The following is a 9,269-nucleotide window of genomic DNA, read 5'->3' on the forward strand; positions in this document are numbered from 1 at the left end:
GAATGGATTGGTGGTTGCCAGAGGGGAGAGGGTTGGGAGGATGGGCAAGATAAGTGAAGGAGACTAAGAGGTATAAACTTGGGGTTATAAAATAAGTAAGTCATGGAGATGAAAAGTACAGCATAGGGAATATAGCCAATAATATGTAATAATGTTGTTTGGTGACAGATGGTGACTACACTTACTGTGGTTAAGCATAGCATAATGTATAGAACTGTTGAATTACAGTTGTACACCTAAAGCTAAGATGACATTGTCAATTCTATTTCAAATAAAAAATACATATAAAAAGTCCAGTTCTTAATGAGAAGAATGGAATATTTTATGGTTAGTTGGAAACAAAAAGGTATATCATAATACTTAGCTTAAAATTAAGACAAAAGTTCTCTTAAAAAGCCCATTCTTCCTGAGTTTTCTTCCTTGGTAAATGGCATTTGCAAGTCTTTAACATTCTATTTTCCTGACCAATATCTAGTCTGCCATTAGGACATGTCATTTTTAGATGTTGAAAATTTATCAGATCATATAGTAAACTTTATCTTCACTTTTCTCCCTCATTCATATTACTGCGATCTTTCACTTGGGCCACCTGAGTAGCCTAACTGGTACTTGCCATGGCTTTTCTTACATTCCTCCAGTATATTGAGCCAGTATATTCTTTACTGAAATGCAGGGTGAAAGCTAGAATCTGTATATGGCCTTTAAGGCCTACATAGTCTGGCTCCTGCCAACCTCTTCTTTCTCTTTTAACATCTCTGTATTCTAGTTCTTTTCTCAAATGCCATTTATTTCTGGCCACCTGCGTACCCTTTGACTAGTTGACTCTGATTCTTCTTTCAGTCTCTATTCAGTCATATTCTACGGAGAAGTCAGACTTCCCTTCCTGCGTCAGTTTTCTATGTGTTCCCATAGCATTTCTTATTCATCACACTTTCTACAGTTGTTATTAGTGTGATTCATTGTTTAGTGTTTTCACCTACAAGTATTTTAATGTTTTTATATCCAACTATATATTCAATGAAAGCATAGGAGAGGAGAGTCATCTCAATGAGAGAAGATTGATCGCTGCTCCTTACTGAATTACCAACGCTTATTTTCTAGCATGTAGTAGGTGCTCAGTGAGAAAAAGATGAATAAATGAGGTAAAATTGTTTCAAGTAACATTTTTTTCTAATGAGTGAGTTATGTGCCTTAGGTATATAAATTGTAAGATATGAACATTAAGTTCATTTTTGTAATAATTTTACATTTTGAATATTAATGCTGTAGATTGAAATTTTATTTTCTTTGGATAAGTCTTTATTTGTCATAGAACTCGAAAAATATGGAGGATCTGTGGTTTCATAGTTGATCACTAGAGTGTGCTATAACATCAAGGCTCTTAATTGTGAAAAGTGGCATCTGCTGTTACACTGGTTTGGAAATTGTAAAGGAGTGTATAATAGTGTCATGCCATCCATAGCTTGACTGTTTGGTAAGTGGAAGTTAATGTTTTAAATAGCTCTAAGTTATCACTGAGCACTGTGTTTTATCTGATCACTAACGAGTAAAATAGCTTGACTTTCATTTTTTAATTTCATCACAGAAAATGTGTAACCATAAGTGAGCTCTTTAAAAAGGAAATAATAAAACAGGTGAAGTAAAATATTAATTCACCAAATTATATATGCACAACATTCTGCTAGCCTCTATTATGTGTATATATAAAAGTGTTATATACAGGCCTAGTCCCTTAAATGTATTTGAAATCTACTTGGTAAGTCTATATAGGCACTACATGGAAGTTAAATTAAAGGTCAGGAATGAAATTGGAGTACAGTATAATAATATGAAGTCACAAGGCAATATATGATTTAAGTGATAGATGAGTGGTTCAGAGAAGGGGAAAAAATGGCCATGGGCTGGAGATGTGTTTAGTTCATAAACACTTTTCTTATTCAGTGCCAAATATTTGACCATTATATATATGGCCATATGAATAGTATTAGAAAAATATTGATCTATTTGCATTACCACAAGCATTTCAAAAGCTTGTTTTTGAAAAGAAGAGAGGAGAGGGGGTAGTGTAAATAGAGGAAATAGTGTAAATAGAGGAAACAGTGTTAGAGCAAAAAGCAGAAATGCTATGATTCTTTAGGGAATTTTCATGGCAGGGATGATGGAACTCATCTTAGGAAATTCCTCAAATCCTACATCTTGTTTTAATTGTAGAAACTGTGATTTTTTTTTTCCCCTGAGGCTAGAGAAATCTAGGAATGGCAATGTTATTTGGGGATTTTAAAATGTAGAAAATGGGTTTGTGTAATTTATGTTTATTGTTACTTGTGTGTTCTTTCATATTCCTTTCACTTAAACACCCCCTTACGTAATTCTGGGCAGAAACTGATCTCGTGTTTCTTATTGGTTAGGAAAACTAGTTGTGAGATAAAAACTGTTACATCAGCTCTAAACTTACATAAAAATCTTTATAATTAAGCTAATACAGAATTTTTTTAACTGTATAAGAAGTAATTTATTCTCAAAGTCTAAATTTGGCAAGATTAACGTTCTTTGAACAAAAATCTCTGAAAGAAGATTTTATTTTAGCCAGCCTTTCAATGTTGCTTTTATTTTCAAAAGGCTAAATTTTATAGATTGTCTTTTGAGATGTCTGTTTTGCAAATACCTAAAGCTTAATAATGTTGTGTTTATTATCTGGAAACTTAGCATGTTTTGACATTTGTTTAATCAGAGCTCTGTTTAACAGTTTTGCTTCATTCTAAGATGAAATTTTCATGGACTTGCAGTTGTTTGGGTAAATTTATAACTAATGAGATTATCCATTGAAAAACCATTAATGGAAAGACTTCTGGGATTACCATTTTATAAAACAGATTTGAGTTTCAGTCTAACATAGTAGCCCTCTGTGAACCTCTCCTGAACCAGTTTTATCACATGAAATGAGAACAATAATGCCTGTCATACAGGTTTATTATAGGGCTTATATCTGATGATGTATATGAAAGTACTTTATTATAAAATCTGTTATACAGGTGAATTGTTATACTTAAGCTCTGATTTTCCTAACTTTGATTTAATAAGGCCTGTATAAGATAGTGTAGTCCTGATACTCAGTTTGTTTTAGCCAGTATCATAGCATTTTCACAGACAGTTTGTAGCTGCTGCTTCTTACTTAATTGAATAATAATTGATTACACAATATTTTTCCATTTCTTTGCAAGTGTCTAACACTTTTAGCTGATCCCCAGACACCAGAGGGAGTTTTGAGCACCACTTAAGTCATTATCTGTGTTTATTCCATGCTATGCTTCAGTGCCCCTGGAAGGCCTCTAATCTCCAGTCTTGGACTGACTTTATTGACTTTAGGACTTTTTTTTTCCTAAGAACCTTTCCAGGAACTTAACCATGGGAATTTGCATTTAGTCTTTAAGATACCTCTTTATTCCATCAGAATGTAGAATTTTTTCTATTTATTTTGTAGTTTTTATCTCATACTTAAAATCCTTTGGCTGATTCAGTTCATTATTCCTAATTATATTTTTACAAATGACTGTGTTCCACATGTCCTGCTGGACACTGAGAGACAAACATGAATGAGGCACAGTGTGTACCTTGAGAGACTAGTCGAGCAGTTAAGGCAGGCGTGTAAATAATAATAACACAGTGTGTAAAGTTCTGTAATAGTAGTTGAAGTGCTTTAGGAGTAGAGAGGAGGTGATATTTGAGCCAATCCTTAAAGAATAAGAAGATATTTGTAGTGGAATGTATTCTAAACTAAGGGGAATAATAGAAAAAAGGCATTTGTGATCATGGAAAACATACTGTACTCTGAGTAAAAAAGACCAGCTTTCAGCTGTCCCTGCTACTTACCCAACCTGTGAATAAGGCAATCATGTAATATTCTTTGAGTCTAAGTTTCCTAATCAGTGTAATGGAATAATACATGCTGCTTTTTTTACAGAGTATTATGAAGATTAAATGAGATAATGTGTATGAAAATACTCTCAGTAAATTTATTTGCCCACACTTCAGGTCTGAACATTTTAGCTTTCAGCGCATTTTGTACTCTGGCCCTACTGGTTCATTTTATTAACTTTATATCCCTTTTAATCGCATCCAAACTCTTAAGCCAATCATTCTGTTTATTGAAAAGAACAACTTACCTTTACTTAAGCCACCAGAATCTTTTACTATTCCATGTATCTGTACTACCAAAAACCCTGTGTCAGTGCCACCTTCCTCAGCTTTAATGCAGTTTCCTCAGTGAAGACAGCAGTACATACCCTCATCCATAGTATACCAGTTTCTCCTGTGAATCCATACTACTTAGTACATATTGGTACAGGTATCAGTTGTTTTATCTCATGTTCTTTCATCATTGTTTAGATAGATTTTTAAATCTCTCCTCCCAAAATTTTTTGAGGGGAGGGACTGAGTTTTAATCAGTCAGATTTTCAGCACCATAGTGCTACACATACCCAGTAACTGCATAAACAAATCAAGATGTCAATATTTTAGGCCCTGTTTGTTCATTCTCTGACTTTCTTTTAAATCTGTCTAGGCCTACATTTGCTCATTCCTGAAAGAGAGCATTGGATAAATCCAGATAGTCTCTAGGGTACCTTTCTAGCCGTAAAATTCCACAATTAGGCCAGTCTCTGTAGTACCTTTGTTAAGTTTTTCCCTTACAGGAATACTTCCTACCCCCCTTATCCTGTACCCCGTTACTGTCTTTTCCATGAAGCCCTCTCAAATAACCAAATCTTAAAAAAAAAAAAAAATGTTTTTAATGTTTATTTTTGAGAGAGAGCACAATGTGGGGAGAGGGGAAGAGAGAGATGGAGACACAGAATCTAAAGCAGGCTCCAGGCTCTGAGCTGTCAGCACAGAGCCCAAAGTGGGGCTCAAACTTACCAACTGTGAGATTATGATCTGAGCCGAAGTTGGACACTTAACCGACTGAGCCACACAGGTGCCCCTAACCAAATCTTTTTTGATTTTTATAGTCCTTGTTAGATACTAAATTATTTTCTGCTATACTATGTCATTTTATATGTTTTCTTCCTCATTTAGTTTGTGAGTTCTTATAGGATAGAAATATAAGATATGATCTCTATATTCTAATTCCTGGCTTGTCAAAGTATTTACTATAATAGTTGCTCACAGAATTTGGCTGCTAATTATCTTGTTTATATGTATTTTGAAACAGTGCTAATTTTTCACTTTTATTCATAAACTATTAATGTGGAACTTTATTTACAAAGTTTTCTGTATTTCCTAATGTATGTTTGATAATAGTAAATGCTTATATGAATATTATTATAAAAATAGACCATTTCTTGCAAGATCATCCTCTGTGGTATTTTATACACATGATTTTATGAGTATAGTTTTTTTGTGTTTTGTTTTTTACTTATAATTTTAAAGGGAAATCTGACCTGACTCAGGGATTCGTAATTCTTCCTCTTTATTTCTGTTAATAGTTTTGCTAATATTACCAGAGGTCTTAATCTCCAGTTTTGGCATTTGTTTTGCAGATGTTCCACTCATGGTTCTCCAGGACTAGAAGGCAGCCATATTTCAGATTTACGACTTCTGGATAGTCCCAAGGCTAACTGATTAGTTTTGGAGCCTTCAAAGCTACGCTGTTGCTTAGCACTGAAAGATAATATTAAGACATTGAGAATAGTATGATATTGAATAGAATGTATTATCTAACTACTGTCTGCTCCACAGTTTTAGTTACCTTTCTGTTTAGTTATATTGTTTCTGCTCCATCTCACCTATTGGTGTTTTCTAAAGTTATCTCTACAGCACTGATCTCTGCAGCACTGATCCAAATAAAGTATTAGCTCTCCTTTCTTCTATTTCTCACCTTACCATTCTATAAAGAGAATGCAAAAGCTTCCAAGTCCCCTTAAATTGTAGGTCATTGGGAAAAAATGTGGAAGAGTATTTGAGAGGAGATTTTATATGCCAAAATTTGGGAAGATGAATGAAAACTCATTGTTACTATTCTTTCAGTCCCTGGCTGTCTTCTTCATTGACTGCTCCTTCCATGGTAGCCCCCGTCACTTTTGCATCTATTGTAGAAGAAGAACTACAGCAGGAAGCAGCTCTTATCAGAAGTCGAGAAAAACCCTTGGCTTTGATTCAGGTAAATAAGTTGCCTATAATGGACTTAATTTAGGGAAGAACTACATTACATATCATCCACATGTCTTAAAATTATGTTTGTTTTCATTGCAAAGGGGCGTATATTTATTACATTAAAATGTAAACATAAAATTAAACTGAGGCACTCAATAAGTATCAGTTGAAGTATTCAGGATAATTAATTTAGAACCAATTATCATAAGCTCATTTTTTTTTTAGCACTGGTGATACTTTAGACCATTTTAGTTTTTAAAAGTGATCGATAACGAACTTAGCAATATCCAGTTCTACACCCAGCTTCTGTGTCAGTAAGTGTTCTTAGGTTGTAAGCCACAGATACCAACTTTGGCAAACTTAAGGGAAAGGGAAACTATTAGAGGGTTATTAGAATTCCTCAGACTTAGTTGAAAGACTTGAGAACCAGGCTTAGAAACAGGTAAGACCCACAGTTGCCCCAGAGAGCTTAGAAGCAAGAATTAGAAGACTTGTACAGTATCTCACTGAAGTTACTGGAATGAATGGATTCCAACAATTATTTTCAGGTGTTGTTTTTTTTTGTTTGTTTGTTTGTTTGTTTTTTTCCTTTCTGCTCAAGATTAAAATTCAAGGCTGGGTAGGTATCTGATTATTCTAATTTAGGCCTTAATCCTTCTTGCCAAGGGGATAGCAGGATACCTAGTTTTGCTGCATTGTATTCACAAAAAGTGGTACTTCCACAAAAGGAAATTGGGAAGCTAATATAATTCTTCTAAAATAGTAAAGCAAGGCTTGTTGTTGTTTTTTTTTTCCACCCTTCTTTCAGATCGAGGAGCATGCGATACAAGATTTGTTGGTTTTCTATGAGGCATTTGGAAACCCTGATGAGTTTGTCATTATTGAAAGGACACCACAGGGACCATTAGCAGTACCTATGTGGAATAAGCATGGATGCTAATTTGCTGTGGAGTTGAAATGCATTTTTTCATAAATCATGATTGTTATAAAGAAAAGCTGTGGAAAAGAGTTCTTACAATTTGGTAACATTCTAGATAGAATAAGAAAGGATATAATTACTGAAGTTTAGGTATTTAATGTTTGTATGATTAAAAACAAATGCCACAGAATTGTGATTTTAGTAACTTTTTATGTAAAAATGTGTGAGAGGAAAAACTTACTGGTTAAGATTAAGTAGAATTATTTCTTCTGAACAATCTTAAAAAATACGAGTGATTGAAGTGTAAAATTTAAGAGTGAGGCATTAAAAATAAGTTTCCATGAGAATTTGAGATAAATAAGTAGATTTTGCCAAATGTCTGTTGTCACTCTTCTTTTTTTATGTGATATTGATGAGCTTAAAGTAGGAGCATCAGCCATTATTTCTGATCCATTAATGGCCAAAAATTTGTATTCGCTATAGTAGTTGTTTCCATTCTTGGGTCTTTTTTGATCAGGCTATCATGTTCTAGGTCTATTTAAAGCTTAGACTGCTCGAATGCCATAGTTTTTCAATTTGTACAGCACATTCTGCATTAAACTACAGAGTCCAGTGAGAAAAGAATATGATTACAATTCTGAAATGTAGTCCAAGATAATGGTTCCTTTATAAAATTTGGAGCCATTGTGGGTTGTTTTTTGGTGGGGAGGGGAAACATTATAAAAGCCTGATTGTGAGAGAATCAGTTTCTCAAAATGTTAAAATTTTCCAAAATAAATGCTTAATTATACATATAAGAATTGAATAGTTTTGAAGACCCTTTACAATATTATATAATCAGAAGTTCTCTGAGCCTGAGTTATATCAATAGACATAAACATTGTTTTCTTTACAGTATGCTATTTGTTTTTGAGTGGTTAAATTTTTTAAAAACAAATGTTAAATGTGTGCTCTAGTAAACTAGACAGATTGGGAAGGTTAATCTTCTAGTTTCTGAAACATAATCGTAGGGGGACATAGAGGCAAGTCACTGCTGTAATTCAGTTGATGGAAATATGGCTGAAATTAACTTAATACTTGAGATTTAGCTCTACCGAAAACAGTAAATTTGTAAGCAAATGTGCAATAAAAAATAATTGATCTATTTTACTGCTAATGTGTCTTTGATATACTATATTGACATCTACCATAGGAGGAATTATTAATTATTCCACCTGATATACAATAGATGTAATAAGTTGGTGTTGTATATTCACTCCTTGATTGCTTAAAATAAGGCGGTTTTCCTAAGATGCATCTGTGAACAGTTTTATGTTTGACTACATTGAAAAAAATGGATTTTATATTATTGAAGCTGCAGTAAAGAGGCCTTCTGAAGTAATGGATTTATTTCATTCGAAGCTCTTTATTGGCATCTTTAACATTTAAAGATGCTATAAAGGGATGGTTTTCATGGTGTACTCCACGTTGCCTATAGGAAGCACCATAAAGGATCTTTGTTGGATGGGATGTGAAGGAAGGACAAAGGCTGACTGAGTCTGTGGAGCTTCAGACCTTTACGAACCTCCATCAGAGCACTGGACTGTATGGCCCATTTGGTATTATAAGGTATTATATGAAATTTCATTGGGAAAAAGAGTTCTTTTGCTAGTAAAATGAAAGAGAAGCACTACTATGCACTATAACTCTGTAAACAATTCCATGAAAATAGTAACCTAAATACTTTACCACCAAAAAGCCCAGGAAAGTGAAAGGTTTTTTTTTTCCCCCTAAAATAATATTCTGCCTATAATAATTCATCTTTAATCCCTTGACTTTAAGACCTAATAGTGAAGAAAATCTAGAAATTGACAATTTAAAGGATCAGGGGATGGAGAGGTTTTTAAGGTGGACCAAAACAATCCTAGAACTCTTTAGCCTGGAAAGGTGATGGTTACGTGGAGGTGGGGGTATAAAATAAGAATATCCTGAAAACTTGCAGAGTTGACAACTCTACCAGTCAAGTAAAGTCAAATATTTTGACAAAATACTAGGATTTGGGACCTGTCAAAAGTTCAGAAGAGATGGCTTTTAAAACAAATTTAAGACTTTCCTACTATATAGAAATGACAGAGACAGTTGAGAAATATTGCTAGTTAATATCTAAGTTGGTTCTGTAACTCTTTTGGAGGTTGGGGTACATGTGTTTGCTCATAAGGGT

At 33.8% G+C, this 9,269-nt stretch overlaps 1 protein-coding gene across 4 annotated transcripts in view; it reads left to right on the forward strand.

Annotated features, from left to right (window-relative positions):
• IBTK (inhibitor of Bruton tyrosine kinase) overlaps positions 1–8,213 on the forward strand; it is a 90,793-nt gene extending 82,580 nt beyond the window's left edge. For all 4 annotated transcript variants that reach the window (XM_019442723.2, XM_019442725.2, XM_019442724.2 and 1 more), the window contains exons 27-28: positions 6,025–6,157; positions 6,959–8,213. In XM_019442723.2, the coding sequence (XP_019298268.2) occupies positions 6,025–6,157; positions 6,959–7,090 (265 nt within the window). In that variant the 3' untranslated portion in view covers positions 7,091–8,213. The remainder of the gene's footprint in view (positions 1–6,024; positions 6,158–6,958) is intronic.
• Positions 8,214–9,269: the final 1,056 nt, after the last annotated feature.

This window comes from Panthera pardus, unplaced genomic scaffold (assembly GCF_024362965.1).
Source record: "Panthera pardus isolate Hobbes unplaced genomic scaffold, ASM2436296v1 HiC_scaffold_17, whole genome shotgun sequence".
NCBI classification, from domain to species: Eukaryota; Metazoa; Chordata; class Mammalia; order Carnivora; family Felidae; genus Panthera; species Panthera pardus.